Source organism: Melanaphis sacchari, unplaced genomic scaffold, assembly GCF_002803265.2.
Source record: "Melanaphis sacchari strain LSU unplaced genomic scaffold, SCAv2.0 Contig42_pilon_pilon, whole genome shotgun sequence".
NCBI lineage: Eukaryota > Metazoa > Arthropoda > Insecta > Hemiptera > Aphididae > Melanaphis > Melanaphis sacchari.
In genome coordinates this window covers 2,045,746-2,072,998 of record NW_020271275.1, presented here as the reverse complement: position 1 = coordinate 2,072,998, position 27,253 = coordinate 2,045,746, and the positions used below count along the sequence as shown (strand labels likewise).

Genomic DNA, 27,253 nt, shown 5'->3' with positions numbered 1-27,253 from the left:
ATAGAGAATTAAATGATCAATAAAACAAAATTTATTTATTTCTAAACTGCTTGACTGAATAAACTAATCGATTAACCAACTTATTTTAATAAAACGCGATTAAATGTTAAAATACTGTTTTAGGCATACCATTTCAGTTTCTTCAATTTTAAACACGAAAAAAATGTTTATTATCATGATTCAGAGAATAGAGAAACTATTTTTTACAAGAAAAAGTAAATTTTTTGTCATGATTATTGATTAAGCCTCAAATGTTGTAGGAGTTGCTGCATACTGTTCTCTATAATCTTGGTTTATAGCAGACTAAACTAAAAATCGGAACTAAGTATATGATTATAAATTTAAAATTCATATTTTAAATATGAATTATATTCCGTACACATTTAAAAAAAAAAAAATGATCCAATTAGTCTTAATCTATTTTTTAAATAAATATTGAATAAAAAATTCCAAATTTTATTACACACTTATTTATTGTTATTGTTGCAGTTGAATATTGCTTTGGCAACAGCGGTGCAATGTGTATTTAATCTGAATTGCACTAATTTGCTGAAATATTATCTTCTCATCGATAAGTTATCAACCTAATTTAAGGTAAATCTATTTATTGTTTATTCACAAATAAATTTGTTTAATACAATTGACATTTTACAGTATTTTCTAATTTTGAATAACTAATTTGCAAATTTATCATTTTTTCATGCATATTTTGTTCGTTTTTTATCTTAAAACTTCCGAGCCCTACATAACCATGATCAAAAGTCATAACCAATATCCAATATATTGATTGTGTTTCTGAATTTTTAAAACTAATTAATTTTAAAGCTAACATGGCAATTGTATTTGTGACAAAAAATTTTCAATTTTGTCATAGTAAATAAGATGCAAAAAAACCTAAATCTAATAATTATAATAAAAGTTACAATATTATTCATGTAATCATGTGTTTCAATTTATTATACATTAAAGTTTGTAACAAAAAATATTTCCTTGCTTAAAAAATCAATACTATGCTTCATTTTAACTGTAAAAGTATTAATACATTTTTTATGAACACATAAAATAGTCATGCAGAAAATTTAACATTCACACACTTAACAATTTAGTTGTTAATGTTTTTATAAAGTATATAATAAATAAAGTTCAATACAAAAATACGAATTTAGTAACTTAATGATCATAGGTATTACAAAAACTAACTAACAAATTGCCATTTTTACATAAAATTGCATCACAATTTATAACATCTCCGGGACTAACATTTTGATATTTATTTAAAAAATAAATCCTTTGTCGAGCATAAGGATACCAATCTGAGTTATAGATCTTTTTGTTTGAAGCACCAAATGATATATGTATGTCTGTATCCAAACACCAATCTACCCAACAAACGAGTCCGTGACAAATGCCTTCACTGTAAACAGATGGAATCCATCACATTGATTTAAAATAATAAATAATTAACGTACATTAATGTGTATATTAGAAAAAAAAACTGATAAAAGTTATAATAATTGTTAAAATTAAAAAAAAAATTATGTAGGTAAATGAAAGATATTTAATTAATTAATTTAAATATCAAACTCAGTGACTTACTTTTTGATTTTAACAGTTAGTAAGTTTTTCAGTATCAAACTGGATTCATTTGCAATGCTTTCAAAATTCAAAGTAAACAAATCATAAGCATTTGAAAGGCTTTTACTAGGATATTCCCACAACGGTTTTTCTTCTAGTAGTCCATCTGATATTTTTATGCTTTCCTAAAACAATAAATGGCACAAAATCCCATGAATATAGAGTTTATTTTTAAATGTTATGACTGAATCCTTGTCAATTTAGAGTGATAGGAAAATTTAAACACTTCTAAAAAAAAAAACTATCCTTTAACACAATCACTGCATACAACACCAATTGTTGTCATTTGATATCATTCACATAATTGAATGACGACAATTGATGTTATGTACTTAGTTATTCAATGCACTGTTACTTGTCAATTTTATAATTAAACTATTCATTTTTAGTCAGCATATTCTATGAGCATTATTTTGTAGTTAATGTTAGTATAGTATATCTGATTTTAATTTAGTGTACAATATTTAATAAAATGTTCCATTATTTTAAGTATATATATAAATATAAGATATACTTATTAAATAAACAAATTCTAAGTAATTAAAAAGTAAATATTAAACTACTGAAACATAAATTGTAGATTTTCAAATAAGCAATTTCATTTTAACAGATTAAAAATTGTATTTACTTTGATAACTACATTATTTTTCATTTTATAACATTTTGGCACTGAAAAAGTTAAGAACTTATTACCTGAACAATTTCATTGAATGGTATTATTTCAAACCCTTCAACTTCAGTCAAAGGAGCTCGAATTTTCCATAAATCATCAAATTCTACTGCTTGTATTTTCACAGTTCCTTCTTTTGGAAATATATTAGTTTTTGGATTTACTTGCAGAGAATATCTTACAATATCAATCCATTCAGGTAAAATCCATTTGGATGGTTCCATAAAAACTGTACATATTTCTTCATCATTCTATTACAAAATTTAATTGATATCCAATTGAAAAATTTAATTACTATATAATTAATACATTTTATTATAAATATTTCTTTGTGATAAAATTAATTGAATAATATATACTTCTTTTTGTTTTGAAATTATTTCCAATACTTCTTTGTATGTTTTCAATAAAATAACTTTATCTTCCAAATCATTAGATCTTATATATGAATGTAAAACTTTTTCAAAACTTTGAGGTCCACTAACATCATAATAATAAACCTATATATAACAATATTATTAGCAATTACTATTAAATAATCAATAAATTACAATATGAAAATAAATACTTTTGCTGCGCCAAATAGAGCTGCTGCGAGTCCCATAAATGACAAGTTGCCAACAAATAAACAAACACTTTTTGGTTGAACATATTTTTTCAATGCGGTTAAATAATTGTTTGTAAGATAATGATCATTCATCTGTCCTATAAGAGTTCTACTAATGACTCTATGAAAATCACATTCACAGTAAGGAAAAGGAACATCTGAATATGAACTGTAACAGAAAAGAATTGAATCCCAATTTTTATTTATAGTATGAATACAAAATAATAAACATATGAAAGGATATAAATAATTAAACTTTAAAATTAATACCTACCTAGACTTATTGGTGTCAAACCAAAATGATAGTTCATCGTGGTAACCAATTATATTAACTTCTTCATTTGTTTTTAAATTAACTTCATTAGCAAAGTAATACACTCCTTGTATCCAATGGTCTCTCCAAGGTACGTTGTTCTGTTGCAAATGCCATTTAGGAGCACAACTTAACATAATATCACCATCGGTGTCCATGGCCAAATCCCACCAAACAAATGCAGCATGAGCAATACCATTTTCTTTTGATTTACAACGAATAGCATTTTTACGGTCTGTTATAACGCCATTTTTATCACTCCAATTGAACCTATGAAAATGTTTTTAACCAGTATTATGAGTAATCAAAATAGTAACAGTTTATAATTTATCACCTGAACATCACTTGCGCAGGAATTAAAGTCTTAAAAGAATCTGTTGGTAGTTCACTGAGTTGCAAATCAAAAACACTTTCAATACCTTGACAATTCTTTATATTCTCAGGTATCTTAATCAATAATTTTTTATTGTGATACACATCATTAACTCTATTAAAATTTCTTATATACTTGCTTTCAATCACTTGAGCATAAACAATAGCTTCTGAGGGTATTACAATACAATCATCCTAAAAGAAAAATGATCAAATAAAAATTGTACAATAAAAAAATATTAAGTTATATAAATGTTAAAAATATTAACCGTTAACAATTCTTGATGGGCATGATTGAACACTGAAATAGCTCCTTCACCAATTAGTTCTGTGTCAAAAACTTCTGTTACTAATAAATTCATACGGTGAGGTAAATCTACACCAACTTTTAACTTTTGAGAACTCTTATGGATAAGAACAATTTTGTCATCTAAGTAATTTGACCTTATGATTTCTTTTGCACATTTATAGGACTCTTCAAACTCCTATAAATAATCAACAGTTTAAAAATCTGAGTAAATTACATTAACAACATTGTGTTTAATACTTCACAAGCATAAACAGAATCTGCACCACATTTAGCAGCCATCATAGCCAATAGACCGGTACCAGTTCCAATATCTAAGACGTGGACTTTTTTGTTAGCATTGTGTAATCTAGTGATTTCTTTTTTTAATGCTCTGTAGTACAACTGATTCTGTAAAAAAAAAAATTGGAATGATATATTTATTATTTTTTTTAAATATAAATAGCATATTTACTCTATCACTGTCATAGAGCATATCTCCAAAAGCTGCTCTAGCAATGTTCTGATGGTGATCAAACTCCATCATAGAATTTACTTCCCAATTTACATCCATAGTGTTCTAAAAAATGTAAATAATTTTTGTTTTAAAAATGAAAAATAACAGTGCATTAAACATGAATTCAACATACACACACACTAATGTTTATGTGATCTAATTATAGATACCAAATAGCTATTTTACTTCTAAAAATAAGCTAAAAATTAACTACAAAATACACAAAACATATAAGATTATTCATCCTATTTATATTAAATGCTAAGAAAAAATAAATAAAATATCTAATCAAATGTATTTTAGATAAAAAAAAAATCAACTCAAACAAATTTTTGAAAAGCAAAGATAAGTTATTAGATATTTATTTTTTTCTGATATTTACTATACACACTGTTTGTTGCCTTCATAAATATGATATCACTTTTTATTAATATATTATTATTTTTTTGGTCAAAAACAATACCTATAATAATACTATATATTTATAAGAATCATGTTAACAAAACACTTTGCTAATTTGTAAAACTCATCTACAATCCAAAAAAATAATACGAGATTGTAATTTTATGTAAGTGTTAATTATAGTGTATAAAATCTGCGATGTTCAATAAGTAATAACTGTAAACATCGACAAGTTTAAGTATAATAAGTAGTACACTAAAATAATTAATAACAAAATTCAATACGTACAAAACAATGCACAGTGTAAACAAATTTTTTATTACTATTGATGTTTCTTGAGTCGATTAAATTTAATTGTTGTTATAAGTCCGTGAATATCTGGCGGTTTGGGGACCGCTCATGGGCTGGCGGCTTCAAAAATTTTGAAAATTTTCAACGCGCAAAACTATTATAAAGCACGATGTTGGTTATACAATTAATTCATCGACTATATAGGTTCACCGTTTCATTGATAACAAATGGTGGTGGTGATAACATAACAACAACAGAGATGAATCTAGTCGACCTTGAAAATTTGAAACAATCGGTGGGGGGGGGGTGCGAGGACAGTGCCGCTAAACGTGCCGAATACGACTTGTCTTGATACCAAGTTCTATTATTAATTATTATACTTAGAAATTGATTAATAATTAGATAATTTATATATTAAATCGTGTTCGACACTTCAAGGATTCTAAAACATTGATTCAGTTTCGGATGTTTCGGTAACAAGCATCAACTGAAATCTTAGTTAATATATGGTAAAAAGTAAAAACATTAAACAATATTGAACTATTAAAGAAAAAGCCGGGTGGAAAATTATTAAAAATAAAAAGCAATATTAAATTATTGTAGTATACATTAGGTATTTATTATTACCTATAAATTTTATTTTCAAATCCAATGAGATGCAAAAAAACGTTCCTGATCTGATCTGTGCCACAATTTTCAGTTATCAACTATTTTAATTAGTTCGTGATTAAACTTTTAGTTTATTATATTCTTATTCTTGAAATTGTAACTATCGTAATTTTTGTAACTTGTCTTTACTGTTACATATGTGATATGAGTATCTAAATTAGCGTAACATATAATATTGTTTGTACAAAATATATATAAAATAAATCAATTTGTATTTTTTTGTTAGAAACCAGCAATCGGCCAACTATTGATTATATGAATTTAAAATACACAATATACACTTAAGAGATTGACTGTCAATTACGTGGTCTTTTTCATTCAAGATAAGAATAATTACATACATAATTGAAAACTTAAGTATATAAAGAGGTTAAGTTGTTTAGTGGCATGAATATTACGGTTTGCACTTAAACTAAAGATTTTGTTATACAAAAATACTCATTAAAAAAACATGTTCAGAAATTAAATTATTTCAGTACATTTTAAGACAAAAATGAAAGGAGAAACACTATATTTTATGCATTTTTGCATACTTGTTTTATTTAATAACTTTATTATTCTTACAATAGTGCATTAATAATTCTGACCTTTGCAGACAATTTTATAACTGTATTGAATCCAATATATTATCTTTTCATAGATCACAATGTATAAGAAGAAAATTATAAATTTGTTTCTAAAGCAAATTGCTATAGTTTCCAACCGTTTGTCTGGTCAAACAGACACCTGCAATAAATATATAACTACATTATATTATACACAATTAGAGTTATATGTAATTTAAGTCTTTCTTTCTTATACATGAATAACCAGATAGAAAATTGATAGCCTATTAAAAACATAACTTATCTATATTTCAACTGTATAGAATAAAGATTCCCATTAACCCATTGGCCATTATACAAATGGGCAATGGGATGGCATATGCTACATTCTATAAACAAGCATTTATAGTAAAAACTTATTATTAACATCATAATTTGTAAATGTTAATTTGATTGCATAGTTTATAAATCTAAAAAAAATAAGGCTATATAGGAGGTAAAGAAGCTAATTCAAAATTTATTATTATTTTTTTTCTTAAATAAGGAGAATTTTAAACCTTACCAAAACATTCCTGTTAACTCTTATGAAAACAAAAAGAAAATAAAAACACTGTAAACATTCATTCTAATCCCATCTACTGAAATCTTAACCTGGTTGATCAATAGAACCTTAAAAAAGTAAAATAAATTAGTTACAATGTACTTCATTTTAAATTATTTAGTATCATTTAAATATGAATACTTATTTATTATAGCCTTAAACAAGTAAACAATAAGTTCCAATATTTCATAATATGTTATGATAATTATGGAAAAAGTACATTAAAAAATAAAAAATGTACTGAATTACTGTAGATAAATACAAAAAATATAATTAAATAAATGTAAGTAATTATAATGAAAGCTAGGACTCTACTAATAGGTTCATAATTTAAAATAGTTTTAAAAAGATTTTTCCCATTAAGTTATATTATTCACATGAATTCTGTCAAAAAAAAATCCAGTGTTTTTGGTTTCATGATTTTTTTTGCCCCATAAACAGAAGTTTACAAATGTCTTAATGATTTTAGTTTGTGCCCCTACATACAGATCAACAATATTACGTGCGGTATTATAATAGAATCCAACTTGATGTAGGTTTTCTAACGATTTAATAACATATTATAAATCCTAATTTTAAAATTTTTTGTAAGATGAGTAACAATATTTTTTCTGATTGATAAGGAACCATGTTATGGAACGATAATAACACTAAGAGTGGCATGATGATAAATTTATTACAGTGAGGTGACAAAATAACAAAAAAGTACCTTATTATATGTAATAAAAACATAATATTATAATCAAAATAATCTCTTTGTGACATTTTTATTGATTTTAAAGTAAAATTAAAAATAAATGCAAGCCAATAATAATCATAATCTAATACATTTTTTTAAACTTACACATCTGCTGTCTTACTACATCATATTGTTGATCAGATGTAAAAAATACATTTTATCTTCATAGATTTAAATTTTCTTATGTCTTATGGCTATAAAATGATTCTTCATATTGGTTTACACATGGACATGTAAATTTCATGTTGACTGGATGATAATATTAATTTCTAAACATTTTGAAAAATTAGAATAAATAAATAAAATTACACGAAAAGCAATGAAGAATTATTCAAATAAATATTATAACATATATAAATACTTTAGAAACTGTAATTTGATTGTAGGAATCCTTTTTATTTTCATTTTTAAGTTGGTCTATTAAATTTTCTAATTTCTTTAATTTTTTTTTCAAATTCACTGTTTGTTTATCTAAAAACTTTATTTTCTTTTTTTGTTTAGTCACAGTTGACTGTGAGGCAATCCAATATTTTAACCTACTATTTGGGCTATCAATATCACTAGGGTGTTTAAAATCACCCATAAAACACTTCCTTTTACTGAAACAGTTAAATAAGTAATGTAACAATATAAAGACATAAAAATAAAATATATAGATATTATATGAATTTACACAACTCACTTATTTGGTATACACTTTTCTTCAACTGTGTTTTGTAGAAACGCAGGCAAAACTACATTTATATTTTGTTTAACAGGAGCAGGTGAAACTGTAATCTTATTTTGAACAGTAGTTTTTGGTGATACTATATGTTCCAGTAATATTTTACTGAAACTATATTCATGATAGTAAGTACTCAATTATAAACACAAAATAACATTGAATAGCATACAAGGTATAGTAATAGTAGGTGGTACAGAGGGTTGTTCAGCATATATATCAGACAACGACAATGTCATAACTTCTTTTTCTGCATCATGATTACACAGTATCACAGTGAAACTCTCGATTTGACTTATGAAATAATGATCTACAAACATCTAAACATAATTTGTAAAAATATTTATTTGTTTTTACCATTTTTTATATATATATATATAATTCTAGATAACATGTGCATTAATAAACAACTTACTTTGGTTAAAAATACTAGGTACAGCACTTTTTTCAAACGTTTAGTTTGAAAAATACTAGTAGGTGTAATTTCATAATCCGAATCAGATAAAAAATGTAGCCCACAAATATTAATGTAATGACATGTTGGCATAAACAAAGGGTTGTATTTCTTGAGAAATTTAATCCACGACTCTCGAATTTTGCCATTAGGAAGTCTAAATATTTTAATTAAAACATAATAAAAGTTAATGAATAAAAATAGGTGACAGTTTCTGTCTCTACATAGCGAAATATAAGTATTTAAACTTCTAATCAAAATGCGAAATCAACACTTGCCAATAAAATATATTATACAGTATAATAAAATACCTGTGAAACTTAATACCTTGACCAGCTTTGGACTTGCAACCTTTAACAGAACAGTTATTGACCATTTTCAAGTAATTAATTAAAACAAAACATTATCTAAAAAAAAAGTTACAAAAAAATTACAATCTGACAATGTATTGAAAAAAGTTTTTTAAACAATAAAATTGAGAATAATGAATTATTGATTAAAATTTAGAAGCCTGAATGGCCTGATAATAAATTATAATCTATTAATCTATTAGCCCCGGTAATAATAACACAGAATAAAGAATAAATTATTCTGTAGTATTAATATTGAACCGATAACCTCAAATTTAACAACGATATGTTCAAGCTTTAAGCTTCAAGCGCTTAGAAGTTTGATTCATGAAAATGAAACTGCAAAAGCTCAACGCACAAAACAAAGGCTAATTATTTTTATATTTGGAAGTTTAAAGATCTATCGACCACGGAATCTCAAATAAAAACTAAAAATATATATTGCAATAAAAATTAATTAGACATCACATTATTATAAAATTATTTATTACCTATGTCTAGTTTATTGCACTGATACTAGGTACAATATACATATAAATTATACCTATTATAATAATTGATGATTGATGAGATGTTAATCCACATATTCCACATTCTAGCTTTAGGTCTGTAAGCAATGATATAATTAATTATATTATATATATATTAAGTAGGTATACCTAGATATTATTACGGTATTAATTTAATATTTTGGAAAAAATAAAACTAGTACCTAACTATAACTAGAAGAAAAGTAAAAAAAGTTAACATTTTAATAAGTATAATTAATAATTTTTTTTTTTTTTTATGTATAAATATATAATATAATAATAGTATTATGTATTTATGTATTAAAAATTATAAACTAAAATTATGTTTTAAGAATAAATAATGTTAATAATGTAAGTACACGTAACACGTATAAACGTAATGTCTATCGTCGATGTGTTAACTGCTAATAATGATTAACGACAAAAAAAACTTTGCTATGAATGATACATAGAAATTGTTATTTACTTAAATTTTGATCACTCTATATATAGGTACTTTATACACAGAGTTATTCGCTAACCATGTTTACCTCCGTTTTCCCTTTTTCAACTTATTTAAATTCTGATCTTTGGAATTTTTAATATACTAAGAGTCAATATTTTCAAATTGTCAAGATATTTTGTATTTAATACTTCAGGAGTGTCCTAAGATAATAAAAACTTCTATTTCTAATAATACAACTACTTTTTTTTTAAAGTACATCGTTTAGTCGATAATTTTTTTTGAAAACTTTGGTTTACTCAATTCAAAATTTGATAGTTTATCAGTTATTAAAATGTTTTTAAAAAGGATAATAGATTTGGCAAAAATATGAAATGGATAAGTATTTATTATAGGTACTTGGAAAATTTTTACTAATCACATAAATTAGATAATTAAGTGATTTATTTACTAAAATTATCAAACATGAAATTATATTTTAATAGCCACCCAATCCTTCAAACCCATTTTATCACGGACCGATAGATTATCCTGAGTAATTATAACAAGGATCAGGACCGGATTGGCAGGATATCGGTCTACTATTCTCAGTAAGCAGGCGGCCCATAGGCCCACAGATAAAATATAAAAAAAAGACCTTTTTGTTTTTGCTCATTGTTTAAAAAAACTCAAGTATCTTATTAAAAAATTGAGGCGTGCGCCCCACTGTGCTATAGAACAGTAGCACAGTGGCCCAGTCCGGGCTTGACAAGGATTTAAAGTTATAGGAGCAAAAACAGACAAAACGTGCATGAAAAAATTGTAAAATATCCATGAAAGAATGTAAAATGTACAAAAAATATTTAAAATTACTAAAGAAATAATACCTTTTCAAATTGGAAAGTATTTTAAAAATAAACTGTATAAAACGTTAATTATTGTGTACAATAAATTTACAAATGAATAAAAGATAGATTTAAATTAAGTTAGGTTGGTAAGTTATGGACTAGATAATATTTCGGCATATTAGTGTGATATGGATTAAATGGACATCGCACCGTTGTCGTCAAATTAATATTCGGCAATAATTATTAATAATTAACTACTTACGTAAAATACAATAATGAGTTTTATTTTTAATATTATTTAAAATACGTAGATTAAGACAAACTGATAAACTGAACCAATTTTTTTTAAAAATGCGTATGTAAATCATTGAAATATACATTTTTTTCTAAAATAGACGTAATATACAAAATATATAATTTTAAACTTACCATAGTATATTTTGGATTTTTAGCTCAGTCTGCTGTAAACCGAGAGTATAGAAAACAATATGCAACTCCTGCAAGACTACAACTCCCCAGCCTTGGTAACTAGTATACTTATGAGTTATGATGACTTATAAGTTATAAAGTTATAGTTAAATAACTCAAAAACTACTTTAATCTGTGGTTATTATGGGTAAAAAATTTAGATATTAATATTTAATTAAAATTATATTAGTTATTATCGTTCTAAGATTTTTTTTTTTTTAATATTTAACACGAAATAGAAATATAACGTAATATGACAACAATACTTTTTAGATATCTAAAGCATACATAATTATGTTTATTATCTGATATTCAATCGGTGTCGTACAATAATGAACCTAGGGCGGAGTCAACAAAGTTCGAGCCACCTTTAAATTCTACGCCCGTCTCTCTTATTTGAAAGTTTTCTTAATGACTCATAATTATGTGCTTACACGTCCTCTAATATACAATTATCATGTATGTTACAGCTAGTTCAGATTGATTGTATTGTTTAATATTTTATCGCCGTCTTAAATAGTTATAAATATTTTTTAAGCGCCGAATTAAAAATTAAACTTATATAATTAGCAAGAACTTTTTTTGAATTGCATGCTTATTAAATTTTTATAAAATTGGAATTATTCAATGAATTATTTATGAATATACTAAAGGTATTCAAAGATATCAGTATTCCTCGGAAATCCCTTGTGTGACAACAGATAACACTAAAACAGTTTATCTTTTAGAAGCTTCAATCATTAATTATTATTATCTTACAAACATTGAAGCAATTGAGATTGTTTTTTTTTTTTTTGTTTGAAAGGAAACTAATAAATTATTAAGATTCTTTTTGTTCGGAAATCTCTGTAGGTAGTTAATTTCACTGTAGATTTAAATTTTCACGCAATTTACTTCAAGATGACTTACACGCTGATTATGATAATTTCAAGGAATTATGAATTTATGTGAAACTTCCTGGAAAAATCGTTCAACTTTGTCCTTGTAAATTGTAATACATATATTATAACCATATTACGGCATACACATGAATACATGATCCATAATCTTATCTTAAAACAAATATTTTTTTTACAGTTTTGAACCGATGAAGCTAGAGGGACTGCTTGTGTATTACTTCCGACAAATCGATTTCTATAACTTGATTGGATTTAACAGAACTCATTTTAAAAAACGTATACAAATAATTACAAGATTATGAAAAATATATAATATTGACATGTCAGCACTCAAAATTTTAAATTTTGTAAATGGAATAATTTAATCGTTTAGACGATTAAAGTATATCCATACAAAGTATATTAGTCTGTCAAAATTTTGCGATAAAAAAAAAAAGAAAAGAAACAAGACAAGTTATTTATCATTATGTAATTCGATTATTTAACATACTTGAAATAGTTTTATTATGCATTTTAAATATAATTTTAAAGTAATATTTATAACACTTTAAATCGGCACCACACATATTTGAATCGCTACCATAAATAATTACAATTATTATATGATATGCGAATACTTTGAATTTACTTTTCAAATATTTACACATTTTGTAACTCGAAAAGGTGTGGGATCAATTCAATCATTTAACCTTTAAAACAGCTTTAATAGAAACACAAGTGTTTTTATGTTCTTCGGATAAAACACAAAATCACTTCATATTTTACGATCTGACAACAGTAAGGTATTTAGGACAGATACGAAAAAAAGTTTTCAGTTTTAATAGTTATGATTTATTATATTATAATATATAATGTTGGCAAATATAGTCTCTATACCGGAAATCCGTTTTTACATCATAGAAATTTACTGAGTGCATAATATTCTACTCTTAACATAAAAAAAAAAAAAAAAACGAATCACCATTACAATACAAATATTACCAATCACTTTATGTATAAGTAATTTAAACTTAAAAATAATTATCATTCATAGTGTCGTAAGATATTCTAAAAAGTATATAGCCAAAGTGTATATATAAACACAATGAACACAACTTAAACAACAAGATTTATAAAATAATAAATAATATATTTTCAAGACGTGAGTTACGAATATGACTACTAATTAATCCGTAATAATAAAAAAAAAAAAAAAAAAAACAAAACAAAACAAACAGTTTATTCTCATCATCATTCTTTGAGAGATTAAATTCAAGTTTCATGACAGATTTACGAGTTTAAATCGATTAATATCTCAACACGAAAAATACCTATTGATAAAGTGCAAATATGAATTATGTAAAAATGATCAACCCTGTCTATTTAAGCAACAAAAAAAAAAAAAAATATTTGTTATTTGATACAATTTTAAAGTTTTTTCTAATCGTCATCATTAATAACAAACGATGGTAATATAAAAAAAAATCAAAGTCGAGACATATATTTACTTATCATATATATGAATGTGGTTACTTAAATACGATCAATATTATAATATTATATATTATTTTACTCGTGTTTTAATAACACAATTGAAATTATAAATATCGATGAATAGAGCAAAAGATAAACAGATTTATGTACTTAAATATATTATTATTATTATTATGTAATATATATATAAAAAAAAAAAAAAAAAACAATAGCATGAATAAAAGAAATGCACTTTAATGTAGAAACTTACAGAAGAACATTCAGTATTTATTTATTTATTTATTTTAATAATATGCGTTCTTGGTTCTAATTCAAACGCCATTATTTTTATTTTTATCGACAAATTGGGTCACGTAATATAGAGCTTATACAAAAAACAAAAAAAAAAAATAATAATAATGTTAACTTACACATTATTATAATTATTATTATTAATAATAATATAAACCTTAAAACTTTTCTTTGATCACTATTATAAAAAGAAAAAAATAGAATAATAAAAAGAAAACATCTCAATAAAATAACAATATGATACACAAATATGATTTAGTTGGAGAAAAAAAAAATCCGAGACGTTTTTTTTTATTGGTCGACATATTATATTATATTGCACCACTACGCAAAACTTTAGTAGCTTTCCGCATTTTTATAAATAAATAGAAATACGAATTTTTTTTCACATCAGTCTTTCCATTTCCCCCAGATTTGTTAAAGATGCCACAGAAAAATATATCTAAAACACATTTTTCTTTAATTTGTTTTGTTTATCGTTTTAAATAAATCCCTTAAAATCTAAATTAGGGAACATCGCGCTATACATCGTTTAACAAATATCACAGATCGAGTATTATTATTTTTTACAATATAAATTAATAAGACAAATAAAAATTAATATCATAATGTTAATTTTATCGAGTTTTATACAATTTACATGGACTTGTTATAAAAAATTGACCCTTGGCAAAAAGAAAAAAAGGAACTCATTCGAATTGTCTAAATATTCGTATAAAACACAATTTCTTTATACTTTTTATAAGACTAGTTTAAATATTTTACTTTAGGTTAGGAAGTAACCATATTTTGTCAATATATATATTATGCATTTCTTCTGGATGTTTCAAGTTTACTGTGCATTTCAAAAGAAAGTATTAGATTATAATAATAGATAATTAGCAATAAAGTTAACTTTATTAGTTAAATTTGGAATGTGACTTCATTTTGCAATTAAACACTGGAAGAAAAAAAAATTAGCCCCTAAATCCAAAAATTTTTTTTTGAAGAAGTCACAATCGTTATTTATATTATATTTTATATTTAGTTTACTGTTGGACTGTTTGTGGTTGGCCATAGTATGGATAACCTGCTTGCGGCACGGCGGTGTAACCATTTGGAAATGCTTCTTGAGTAGCTGTTGGGGGGCGATTCTGTTGAAAGAACTTGTGTGTAAGTAGAGGCTGTATGGAAGCATCACCGGTATTATTCATCACATACTGTGGTGGCAAGGTACTTGCATACATGTCAGCCATATTAGAAAACTGACGTTGTTGATTGAAACGATTTGGCTGATAGTTGGCACGGGGATTATTAGTGTAACCATTTTGACCACGGTTATAGCCAACAGTGTTCTATAATTGGTATAAAAAATATAAAACTTAATATTGTATTTAAAAAAGCCAGATGACTTTTGTTGCTTCAATTAATTTATTAAGTGATACATTAGCTTCATAGTACTAAATTGATAATGAAGATAAAATTAAGGCAATTAAAAAGTATACATTGATTGATATCATACCTGATTTTGTCCATATTTTTGACCAGGATTTCCATTATATTGTTGTGCTTGATATTGTGGATTTTGGAATTTGGGTACATTACGAGGAATACTGCCTGTTCCCGATTGATATGCTCCATTTTTGTGTTCATTATTATAACCTTTATTTTGATAGTTTTGACCACTTCCAAAAGTTCCACCATTAGTATAGTTGGTGGCTCCATTATTATAACTGTTAAAGTTATTTCCATAGCCCCCGCCTCCTCCATAACCAGACCCATTTGTGTAGTTAGGATTAGCAGTTCTAGCATTATTAGATTGTCCATAAGGAGATTGAGTAGCTAGTGGTGTGTTTACATCACGATAACGATTAGTCCACTTAGCTCGACCTAAAAATAACATAGCAATAATAAAGAAATGTTTTATCTGATTTACTTGCTGTTATTAAAAATATAAAACCAGTTCAAACAAAACTAAAAAAGTTTAAAAAAAATATTAATTGCCTTGGGTGTTAAAAGAAAATGCCTAATGATAAAGATGGCAGTGAATTAACAGACTTCAGAGAATTTTCTAATGACTACTCAGTGATAATACTTTAAATACATCTCAATCACAACCATGAATGTTGAGTGTTCATTTTAAACTTTTAAAAAAATAGGAAGGGCTTTTGTGTTTGAAAATATATTTTTTAGAAAACCTATAACTATTACAAGGAAGTTAAAATATTTAAAAAAACTAAAAAAAGTTTATAACTTATTAAAAATAAATTTCTTTGAAGTTCTTAAGTGCTCATAAATGCTACAAGACTCAAATCCTGGTAATAACTAAAAATTCCCTAATTTATTTACTAACTATCAATTTAAAATTTTTATTTCAATAGCAAGAGTTTCTTTCTCAATAATTTAAATACTTCAGTTTTTATTCTTAATACGGGTCAGTTTCTTGTGTGTACACCTTCTTCTCACTATACTGTCTTGAAATTATTACAATATTATTGAATAAAAAAAAATAGATTTAAAGGCGATTACATACATTTGTTAATTAAAATAAGGCTAATTAGACCCACAACAATACATTTATAATACCTATACATATTACTTTGAAAACTACCTATAATAAAATTAAGATAATTTGTTTGAGGAGGACTGGACCTATTTGGAAAGTGCAAATGGGGCTAATTAAATCCTCAATTATTACTATTACGACAAAATTTGTATCAAGATTTAAAAAAAAAAACATTGATAAATTATAATTAAGTCGTTACAATCATTATTTGTAATCTCTGATTATTTAAATTAATTAAACAAAAAATAAATCCTGTTTGAGGAGGACTGGTCCCATTTGAAAAATACAAGTGGGGCTAATTAAATCCTCAATTATTACTATTACGACTAAATGTGTATCAATTATTTGTAAAAAAAAATTGATTAATTATATTCATGTCGTTAAAATCATTATTTAAAATTTCTATGTATTTAATGTTTACTCAATAAAAAAAAAATCTTGTTTGAGGAGGACTGGTCCCATTTGAAAAGTACAAATGGGGCTAATTAAATCCTCATTTATTACTATTACGACAAAATTTATATCAATTATTTGTAAAAAAAAATTGATTAACTATATTCATGTCGTTGAAACAACTATTAACTCATTTAATTCTAAACAAGACTAGCTATAAATAAGAGTATTTAGGTTATTTATACATACTTGACATATGATTTTTTGCCATATTTGCCATTTCAATGAGTTCTTCTGGGACTACTTGATGAGCTTCTTCCAAAATTGAAATAAGATCTTTGGCTTGCCGCATATTATTTGTAGAAAAGAATGTATAAGCAATTCCTGCTTGTTTGGAACGGCCTGTTCTGCCAATTCTGTGTACATAATCTTCTGATGAGTTGGGGTAATCAAAATTGATTACATATTTGACATCATCAACATCTAATTCATACAGAAATTATGTTAGAATTTTGAATACTTCATTACAAAAATAAAATTATTGGATTTAAATATACCTAATCCTCGAGCAGCTACATCAGTAGCAACTAGGATTGGCGATTTACCGTTCCTAAATTCATTCAATACATGATCTCTGTCTTGTTGAGATTTATCACCATGCATAGATGTAGCTATATATCTATTAACATAAAATTAATGATTAGTATATTAGCAGGTGAACATTTTCTATTTTTTATAGGTACCCTTCATTTTTAATTTGCCTAGTTAACTCATCAACTTTCTTTTTCTTTTCGACAAAGATAATAGCTTTAAATCCAGGTTCATTAGATATTTTCATTAATAGATCAAACAATTTATAATCTTTTTCGTGATCTTCACAAACTTCAATTAACTGTTGAATATTATGGTTGGCAGCAAGTTCTAAAGAACCAACATTGATTTGAATGTAGTCAACTAAGAAATCTGCAGCTAATGCTTGAACCTCTTTTGGCCAAGTTGCAGACCACATTAATACTTGTCGGTCAGGCTAAAATAATTATTAAATAAAAATTATAAAAATATACATACAATGGAAATATATATATATTATTTACCCTTATTTGTTCAATGATCTTTCTAATTTGAGGTTCAAAACCCATATCCAACATTCTGTCAGCTTCATCAAGTACTAAATAGGTTACACGTTTTAAATTTGTAGACCCGCGCTCTAAGAAATCAATTAACCGTCCTGGAGTAGCAATAACAATTTCAACCCCATTTTGTAAATCATGAGCTTGAGGACCTTTGGGAGTGCCACCAAAAATGCAAGTGTTGCGAATACTTGAGCTAAACATTTTTGCGACACTTTGTATTTGTTGGGCTAATTCTCTTGTTGGAGCCAATACTAGAGCAATAGGACCATCTCCACGTTGAAGAGGTTCTTGATTACTAATGTGCACTGCTGCTGGTAACATGTACTAAAAATAATTTTTTAAATTTAATACAAAATAGTTTAAGTTTTAATACTCAAGAAAATAAATACATACTGCTAATGTTTTTCCAGAACCTGTCTGAGCAATGCCTACAAGATCACGACCACTTAATGCTATCGGCCATCCTTGAGCTTGGATCGCAGTGGGTTCAGAAAATCCTTGTTTTTTTAACTCTTGAACAACACTTTCAGGAAAATTTCCTTCAATAAAGAATTGACTAGGATCAGGGACATTTGCTCCACGAATGGTGATCGCTTTGTCAACACGATATAAATTTACTTCATCTTGACTCCTAAAAACACAAGATAATTTTTCATACATAACACAAAGTTTTAGGTTAAATATAAATACAGGGAAAACCTAAAATAAAAATTAACCTGTTAACTGTATCTACATGTGGTGCATAAAAATCTTTTTTGAATGGTTGTAGAGATTCACGGGTCCAGTTTGGTTTTCTTAATAATTCACCAGGGGCTTTATTCATTGGTTTAAACATTGCACCACCAAAATCTGCATTTTCTGTGTTGCCATTTTGAGATTTCCAAAATTGATTGCCATAGCCTTGATTTTGAGCTGTACGTGGTTGTTGATACCTTTAGAAACAAATATAGTAAAAGACAAATACATGTATTAATATTCTAAATATATTTTAATATTTTTCGGGAATTTGTAATACATGTTAGTAAAAAAAAACATATAAATTTTAATTATGAAATTGTTTAAGGTATTGCATAATTATAAATTATCAACACAAACTAATTTTGAAAGGAAATGCCACAAATTATTTAAAAATAGACTGTTATTTAAATAATTGCCTACTTATTATTAACATTTTAATTTAAGGAAAATGAAAACATTGAAAACAGACGATTTTAAATTGATTATAGTAAACAGCACACTTCATTATTAATTATTTAAAATTTAATTAAAAATTATTAAATTTTGTAAAAACTAATTGTAAGCACCGTGTTCGAATAAAAAAAAAAAAAAATGTATAACTCACAGCTAGGTATACATAAATAGATATATTTCAAAAGTAGAAATAGAATATTTTTGATAAATTTATTAGACTAAAAATTACAGAAAATATTTTTAAATACACTACCCATACTAAGTATAAAACTATATTTCAATTTATTAAATAGTGCCCATAAAATAATAATCTATAAATAGCTTAGTAAATAAAAACGACGAGCATATTAATTGCATAATTTATAATTATTATGAAGATAACCCTGATAACTAAGAAAAAATGTTAAATTATCTAATAAATAAGAATTAAAGAATGTTTATAACTTTGAAATATACAACTTTTTCCTCAACAAATAATCAGATAGAAATAAACTTGGTAATGTTTAATATAGTTCAATAATAATTGTTATATATAAAATATAATACCATAATAAAGCATTTAAAATATCAGGTACATAAAATAAATGACATCCTTAATACATAATTCTAATTTTACAACTAGATTATTTATAGATACTTGTGGTATACTTTGTTAAGAAACCTTTAATATCATGGTCAGTATTAATGGTAATTACTAATTATTTCACCATATTCTCGCTATTATTAAAATAATCAATTATTAATATTTTCATGTAATGGGGTACTTAAATGTTTTTAAAATTATCAACTTGATTTTAACATCTTGTGTCAAGCGACAATCAATTATCATGACGCATTGATACTGCATTGTGAATCACTAATATAATAAAGGATATCAGGGGGGAAACAGTAGGTAAAAATACTCCCAAATACTAAAAAAGACCAATTCATATAACTGTTGACTAAAATGTATCCGTTTATCCATAAGGCGAAATCAATTTAATTCTCAATAAATATAAATAATAATCACAAAAAAAGATGCAATCCAAACAATAGGACGGAGATTATAAATTACTAATGTTATTATATTAACCCAGACGAGACGATGAACTATAGCGTGCTCGATGGCTGCGTAATACGCGCGACAATTAAACCGTTGTCACCGAAATAACAATATGATTAAACCATTAATAATATTTTAAATTGTGAATAATACTCACATTGGATAACCCGCGTTGTTATACATATTTTCGACGCCGTTCCAAACTGAATGTGGAAAGAACTATAATGAGCCGACAAAGGAGCGGACGGGGGATATGATACTATTAATATTATAATAGGTGAGTATGCTCGCTTCGAAAACAGCGCGTCGTTTATTGGAGACAAAGCGTCGACGGCCGAATATAACTCACCGTGAATGTCAAAAAATGGATAGGGAGGATTTTGTTCGGATGGTTTATTGGAAAGTGCGAGGACTGACTTGTCTCGTTCAAATGGGCACGGCGGAACGGGTGTCGTTTCAACACAGAGAAGCGGCCATGTTTGAAAGTACGTCCGTCGTCTGCCGCTCGTTCGTTCGGGTTCGACGTACGTCGCGCTCTCGCCCCTGCGTATACCAGCGATCGACTCCCGATGACGTAACACGAAGGTTAATGGATGAAAAAATCACGTTCTTTTCTTCCATGATATATCGCGATTTCAAGGGTCGACCGAGGAATCCTCGATCCCAGCAACCTCCGCCTTTCTATTGTGTCGGCGGTTTTTGTATACTTGCTCGTGGCCTGTCCATTGTTACTTAAATTTGCATTGTAATTTTCTACCAACCACGCCACCACTGATTTTACCCTTTTAACTGGACCATATGTTTACGACACGCACTGATAACTCGTATCACCATTCACCAACATGGCAACATAATTTAATGTAATTAGGGCGTACAATTTTTTTTTAACGTTGTTTTCTATTTAACTCTACAGTATATACTACACACCTACTTTTCTTTATATTTTTACGTTTTATCATTTTCCAATAAGCAAATAATAATATTCATAATTGTTATTTTTTTCGAATTTCGTAATATTGTTCACTCGCATTACTCTTCTCAGTAATCCATGTCGAATGTACAAATCAAGCATTTAGCATACGATAATGGTTTGTAACAATTATTGTTATTAACTCATGTATTATAGTATTTAACTATAATAAGTTATAAATAATATTCGAAATGTATGTAGCCCTAAAGGTACACGTATGGTTACACTCACTGACATATGCACATTTAATGTTTTTGTTGATGCTCCTAAACAAATATTGTATTTGGACAATTGCAAATCTAAATATATATATAAAAAAAACTACTTTCTACTGTCACCAATATCACAGAATATGTAAATAGTCAAGTCCTCGCATTTAATGGAGTTTGAGTGTTAACCACTTAAAGTTTTTCTTTAATTTTACATATTTATAATCCTTTTTTTTAATATTGATTTGTCTTTTTTGCTGTAAACTATTAATCATTGTTTTGTGTACTGTTCAAATAATAAATTATTAGTAAAGAAACTTAGTGTATGATAATAATTTCTTCTTGCATAGATATCTTATGTGTTATATCACATATTTTAAACTATTCTATTAGAATAAATATTTTAACTCAAATATAGTTAATATAATTTAAATTTACACATGGATAACTATTTCAATTATATTTATATTTATGAATTTAATTATACTTTCTTAAACTTTTAGTTTATTGATTTCGTAAACTATCCTTAATGGCACCAGCTGAAGAAGAAAAAGATGTGTTGGGTTGCACATGCAACTTAGCCCCCTTTGATGTTCCAAACAAATATTTTTCAAAGCCACATATTGAAGCATTTTTGAGAGGATTAAACAATTTACGAAAAAACAATGTTTTCTGTGATGTGCAACTTGTTTCGAAAGGATTTTGCATTAATGTATGAAAGAATTAAATTAATTTTTTAATTTGCTTTTAAAAATATATTTATAAATTTATACTGTATATCAAATCAAACATTGTTATAGGCACATAGAGCAATTTTGGCTGCCAGTAGTCCATATTTTTATGCTATGTTTACTAATGGATTATTGGAAGCTGGTAAAAAATCTATTGAACTTCCTTCAGTTTCTCCCGATGTACTTGAAACCCTTATTAACTTTATTTATTCAGGTAAAAAGAAACATTTATACATAGTACTTATTGAATATTATAATTAATTCAATGCTTACAATTTAAGGAGAAATAAATATTTATCAAGAAAATGTAGAAGAACTAATGATAGCAGCAGATATGTTAGAACTTAATGATGCTGTAAGTTGTTGTACTGAATTCTTGAAAAGTGAATTAGATTCATCTAATGCTATTGGACTACTTAGGTAATGATAACAAATAATATATCTGTTTAATGTTTGGATAATATTTTTATTATATTATTTACTATAAGGTTTGCGGATATGCACAATTTTACTGTTTTGCACAAATTATCAAAAGATTTTATCTATGGAAATTTTGTTCAAATTTGTGAAGAAGATGAATTGGGTGATTTATCTAAAGATCAATTTATTAAGTTTCTCAATAGTGAATATCTTTGTGTAGATTCAGAACAACAGGTTAATCATTTTGTTTATTATTTGATAAATTTATTATTTCATATACTAAGTTTTTGTCTTTATTTAGGTGTTTCGTGCAGCTATGAAATGGATTAAACATGATCTCTCTGATCGCCGTCGTTACATTTTTGAAATTCTTTCATGCATACGTATACCTTTAATGAGTACTCAGTTTTTAGAACGTGAAATTAATGATAATACAGATGCGAGCTTAAGAGTTGCTTTACGTTCTATTTATACCGACATAGCTGAACGCATTGGTAATTTAGTAGCTTTGCAAGTTGAACCTCGGTTAGGAGCCAAAAAAGATATTTACATATTAGGTGGATCTAAGAGAGAAATATGTAGTGCTTGGTCTCGATATTCTGAGTCTACATTTGAATCTGTTGTCAAATTTAACACCTTTAGGAAGTAAGTGACTGTAATTTTATTTTATTATTCAACTCATTTTAATTGACATACTTAATTCTTATATTTTAGAGAATGGTGTGACATAAAACCAATGAATATTGGTAGGATAATGCCAGGAGTTGCTATACTTAATGGTTGTATATATGTTGTCGGAGGTGAAAACGAATCACTTATCCTTTCAAACGGGGAATGTTATAATCCTATTGAAGATAAATGGACATCTGTTGCTGGGATGACTGTTCCTCGATGTGAATTTGGAATGGCTGCATTAAACGGATATTTGTATGCAATTGGAGGATGGGTTGGAGATGACATTGGCGGTTCTATTGAAATGTGAGTTTTATTGACATTATTTAATTAGTTAGGATTAAAATTATTAAGATTGACTTTTGTCTATAGCTATTCACCATCATTAAACCGATGGACAATGTGTAATAGCGTGCTACCCGAACCACGATTCAGTATGGGAGTCGTGTCATTTGAAGGTGTTAAAAATAATAATTTATTAATGTATTGAAACTAATTTGTCACAATTATAATTAGGTTTGATTTATATCGTGGGTGGGTGTACTCGCACTAAGCGACATCTTCAAGACTTATTGAGTTATAATCCAGTGACTGGAGAATGGTCTATTTTAGCACCAATGTTAGTTCCACGTAGTCAAATGGGAGTTGCAGTTCTAGACAAACATCTCTATGTTGTTGGTGGTATTACCAGCAATAATGAGGTGTTAAATTTGGTTGAGCAATATGACTTTGAAGAAGTAAGAATCATTAACAAACTCCTAACATAATAAATGTTTTAATTTTTACAATATGTTACAGAATACTTGGAGTTTTGTAACTCCAATGAAGGGTAAACGTGCTAGTCCAGCTGTTGCAGCTGCTGATGGAATGTTATATGTAATTGGTGGTGATATTACGCACACAATTAATTCATACAGGTCCCAAATTACTATTTCTACAGTTGAGAGATACAATAACTCAACTACACAGTGGGAAGATTTACCATCACTTCCAGAATCTAGAAGTGAGGCTGGTGTTGCTGTATTGTAAATTATAAGCACAAATTCATCAGCATACATATATTTTTTAATTTTTTTAAGGAAATGTATGTATAATCATATTATTTATGTTTGTTGTTATTCTACTAAGTTCAAACGAGAACGCACACTTATTTGTTTTATACCTTATCCTAATAATAAAAAACAATCAATACATAACATCAAATATTTATTAAATTAATATTAATAGATAACATTGTATCATCGGTTTTGTATGCGATGTCGTTTTCTGTTTTTTCTACCATCTTCTAATCTCTTCCGCTTTCCACCACTTTTCTTTTTTTCCCATTCTAGTTGTTTTTTTGAAGCATTATCCCTTATTAATATGTCATCTCTTCCGCCAGATTTTTTTTTACCAGCTGCATCCAACATGGCAGCAAACTTTTCAGCAGGCACAGCTAGATCTGCCAAATTCTTTGACTTATGTGGAACAACAAATTCATCATCATTGTCATCATCACTTTCAGATTCCTCTATGGGCTGTTTGACTTTTTTAGATTTAGCTTCTTTCTCAAAACCACGTGAAAAATCATACTTTTTCTTTTTCTTAGCACCCATCATGCCATCTAATAACTCATTGAAATCATCACTATTAACACTGTCTACATCACTAAAACCATCTTCATCTGGATTTTCGACAGTTTTATTCTGTTTTGGTCTCTGTTTTAAGTATTTATATAAAAATACTTCATCTAAAGGTATTTGTTTCTCTTCATGTCTTAAATATTCTTCACTTACTACAGACATGCTTTTTAACCCTTTAGGAGCATAATGTTTTCTAGAAGTACCAACAGATCTAAAAAGTTCTACATTTTCTTCACCTTCACCCTGTCCTTGTCTTGGTTTTTTAGGGTTTTTAAACGAAAACCTATCAAGAAAATGTAATAAAGTGAAATCTGCTAGAGGGTTTCCATCATAGTAAATAGATTTACCAGATATTATTCTATTTGCAAAAGTTGCAACAGTAGGATGATAGTGTCGACTTAAAGGAATAAGTTCAGCCAAAACTGCATGTTCACCTCCTGAAAATCTTGGATTTCTAGCAGTATAATCATAAAAATTTTTAACTTCTCGTTCTTTTGGCCCTTCTGGTAATTGTGGATCCTTTATTATTTGAGGAGCTTTAACATGATACCAAGAAGATTTTAAAGACGTTTCAGTTGAGTCTGTCAAATTTGATTGTACATCAAAATATTTTTCTTCTTCAATTTCTTCATTTTTAATTGTATCATTTAAAATAGCTAATGGTTTTGGTATAACTTCAGTTTCAACGTCTTCAAATTTAGATTTACCAAGTATACCTTTATGTTTCTTCATTAATCGTGACAACATACAAAATATTCCAGTAACCAAAGGAACTGGACAATATAAGCACATTTGAAATACACGCTTCACAAAAGCTACCATACGTTCGAGACATTTATCATCCCAAATGGATTTATAAATTAAGTGAATACATATGGCTTGATGAGATGTAGTGATTAATCTTTCATCAAATATTTTTCTATACAGTGCACTATAGTACCTATCGTTATTTTCCAATTGTCTAATCAACAACAAAGCCTGTAAAGATATGTTGAATGGAGCTAAATGAACAATTTTGTACATTGTTTGTATTTGTTCTGGCTGAATACCACTTCTTACATGAGGATACGATTTATTAACACCAACTAATAAGGCTCCAATGAGTCGTGAATCAATTGCTCCGGTTTTAACACATGCTTTGAAGAATGACAAATAAAGTTCTATTACTTCTTTAGCCATTTCTTTAGTGTCGATTTGAGTTAAAAAACAAATACCATAGTATTGAGCTCTTGGTTTGATGTTTGAACGAAAGAGTAATTTTCTCACTTCTTCAAAAATAGTATGATTAAGATTTGATCGGTGTTTCAAAACAAGCCGCAATGTATACATAGCTTTTGAAGCAACCTTATGAACTGTATCACCAAATTTGTTTACTAAATATTTAACGATCTGCATTTCACATTCAGTACTACTGATTAACAATTTGTACATGGCTGAAATACTTTTTTCCCGATTTACCGGTACAGAGTCTAATCCAACAGTGCTTAAAGCTTCGACAAAACCAGAATATATATTCTTCAGTTTTTCTTCAAATAACCAAGAGCTAAGCAACAGCTTACGTTGTTTCAAGTCATCCACTTTTGACAATTCACTCAATGGTTGATGTTCAAAAGGTAACAGTTCAGTTTTCAATAATACTCTGGTGAACAATTCCGTTAAAGAATCAATGACAAGAGAACACTGTTGTTTTTTGCCGATTTTCACCATGTTTACGAGATTCTGTATTGCGGCGATGTTGTGCAATGGATCTTCTTGGATCTTTATGGTGAGTGCTGCAATCTTGTCTGAATACGTACCTTGTTTGGCGATCTCGGTTATCCATGATTTCTTTTTATCGACCTGTGGCTGATGTTCCAATACTTTTTCTGCTTCCGACCGCAGAGCTTCGACTTCGGACGCCGAAAGCTTGGTGCAATTTCCGAACGATGGTAAACTCTCATACCATTTAGGCAAGTCGATGTCATCGGCATCAGAGTCCGAGTATAGTTGATCGTAACCATCATCGCCTTCCAACTCGCTATCTGTTTCCGACGAACTCATACTTTTACCGCGATCGACTAACCGGACTAACTATTAAATATGAAATAAAATTTGCGAAGATAATTTATTTTTTACTTTATATTTTTCAACGTTTAGTTGTAACTTGTAGCCCGTTAATCATGCACATGTTTACAGGCTACAGCTTAACGTTGTTTAAAATGTTATCGATATTGTTATGTTATC

General features: G+C 27.3%; 4 protein-coding genes, 1 long non-coding RNA gene and 1 pseudogene across 8 annotated transcripts; 2 read left to right on the top strand and 4 right to left on the bottom strand.

Annotated features, from left to right (window-relative positions):
- Positions 1-1,036: 1,036 nt before the first annotated feature.
- LOC112597578 (protein arginine N-methyltransferase 7) lies at positions 1,037-5,357 on the bottom strand. 3 transcript variants are annotated; one of them, XM_025343689.1, is made up of 11 exons: positions 5,139-5,357; positions 4,359-4,465; positions 4,145-4,294; positions 3,867-4,082; positions 3,560-3,792; positions 3,187-3,495; positions 2,874-3,081; positions 2,665-2,805; positions 2,329-2,556; positions 1,597-1,760; positions 1,171-1,414 (listed from the first exon to the last, which is right to left on the bottom strand). In XM_025343689.1, exons 2-11 carry the CDS (start codon positions 4,455-4,457, stop codon positions 1,171-1,173), a joined length of 1,992 nt encoding a protein of 663 aa, XP_025199474.1. In that variant the 5' UTR covers positions 4,458-4,465; positions 5,139-5,357. The 3 variants fall into 3 exon arrangements, with proteins under 3 accessions (XP_025199475.1, XP_025199474.1, XP_025199473.1); XM_025343688.1 differs by having other exon boundaries at positions 4,359-4,463; positions 5,091-5,356; XM_025343690.1 differs by lacking the exon at positions 5,139-5,357 and having other exon boundaries at positions 1,037-1,414; positions 4,359-4,457.
- A 979-nt stretch (positions 5,358-6,336) lies between these two features.
- LOC112597579 lies at positions 6,337-11,488 on the bottom strand (annotated as a pseudogene).
- Positions 11,184-12,800, top strand: LOC112597580. 2 transcript variants are annotated; one of them, XR_003114843.1, is made up of 3 exons: positions 11,184-11,326; positions 11,424-11,495; positions 12,517-12,800. It is a non-coding gene; the product is annotated as an uncharacterized LOC112597580 (long non-coding RNA). The 2 variants fall into 2 exon arrangements; XR_003114844.1 differs by having other exon boundaries at positions 11,424-11,587.
- A 1,547-nt stretch (positions 12,801-14,347) lies between these two features.
- Positions 14,348-20,936, bottom strand: LOC112597510 (DEAD-box ATP-dependent RNA helicase 20-like). The gene is made up of 9 exons (XM_025343583.1): positions 20,564-20,936; positions 18,890-19,105; positions 18,567-18,804; positions 18,135-18,497; positions 17,784-18,067; positions 17,598-17,719; positions 17,290-17,523; positions 15,604-15,971; positions 14,348-15,436 (listed from the first exon to the last, which is right to left on the bottom strand). Exons 1-9 carry the CDS (start codon positions 20,587-20,589, stop codon positions 15,131-15,133), a joined length of 2,157 nt encoding a protein of 718 aa, XP_025199368.1. The 5' UTR covers positions 20,590-20,936; the 3' UTR covers positions 14,348-15,130.
- Positions 20,937-21,269: 333 nt separating this feature from the next.
- LOC112597511 (actin-binding protein IPP) lies at positions 21,270-24,582 on the top strand. Its single transcript, XM_025343585.1, has 10 exons — positions 21,270-21,494; positions 22,089-22,297; positions 22,386-22,530; positions 22,598-22,736; positions 22,805-22,970; positions 23,038-23,381; positions 23,451-23,714; positions 23,781-23,866; positions 23,925-24,145; positions 24,207-24,582. Exons 2-10 carry the CDS (start codon positions 22,115-22,117, stop codon positions 24,435-24,437), a joined length of 1,779 nt encoding a protein of 592 aa, XP_025199370.1. The 5' UTR covers positions 21,270-21,494; positions 22,089-22,114; the 3' UTR covers positions 24,438-24,582.
- A 15-nt stretch (positions 24,583-24,597) lies between these two features.
- On the bottom strand, positions 24,598-27,247 carry LOC112597508 (CCAAT/enhancer-binding protein zeta). The gene has a single exon (XM_025343581.1). It carries the CDS (start codon positions 27,068-27,070, stop codon positions 24,647-24,649), a length of 2,424 nt encoding a protein of 807 aa, XP_025199366.1. The 5' UTR covers positions 27,071-27,247; the 3' UTR covers positions 24,598-24,646.
- Positions 27,248-27,253: the final 6 nt, after the last annotated feature.

What these genes read in the sequence shown, in the direction of transcription:
- LOC112597578 (XM_025343689.1), bottom strand. Translation starts at nt 4,457, where the DNA reads ATGGATGTAAATTGGGAAGTAAATTCTATGATGGAGTTTGATCACCAT. An exon ending in TGCTCTATGACAGTGATAGA is followed by an intron (nt 4,295 to 4,358) that starts GTAAATATGCTA and finishes TTTTTTTTACAG; the next exon opens with AATCAGTTGTACTACAGAGC. An exon ending in CATTCAATGAAATTGTTCAG is followed by an intron (nt 1,761 to 2,328) that starts GTAATAAGTTCT and finishes TTATTGTTTTAG; the next exon opens with GAAAGCATAAAAATATCAGA.
- LOC112597510 (XM_025343583.1), bottom strand. Translation starts at nt 20,589, where the DNA reads ATGTATAACAACGCGGGTTATCCAAT. An exon ending in AGATCATTGAACAAATAAGG is followed by an intron (nt 18,068 to 18,134) that starts GTAAATAATATA and finishes TAATTATTTTAG; the next exon opens with CCTGACCGACAAGTATTAAT. An exon ending in AGGCAAATTAAAAATGAAGG is followed by an intron (nt 17,720 to 17,783) that starts GTACCTATAAAA and finishes TTATGTTAATAG; the next exon opens with ATATATAGCTACATCTATGC.
- LOC112597511 (XM_025343585.1), top strand. Translation starts at nt 22,115, where the DNA reads ATGGCACCAGCTGAAGAAGAAAAAGATGTGTTGGGTTGCACATGCAAC. An exon ending in GTGTAGATTCAGAACAACAG is followed by an intron (nt 22,971 to 23,037) that starts GTTAATCATTTT and finishes GTCTTTATTTAG; the next exon opens with GTGTTTCGTGCAGCTATGAA. An exon ending in AGCAATATGACTTTGAAGAA is followed by an intron (nt 24,146 to 24,206) that starts GTAAGAATCATT and finishes AATATGTTACAG; the next exon opens with AATACTTGGAGTTTTGTAAC.
- LOC112597508 (XM_025343581.1), bottom strand. Translation starts at nt 27,070, where the DNA reads ATGAGTTCGTCGGAAACAGATAGCGAGTTGGAAGGCGATGATGGTTAC.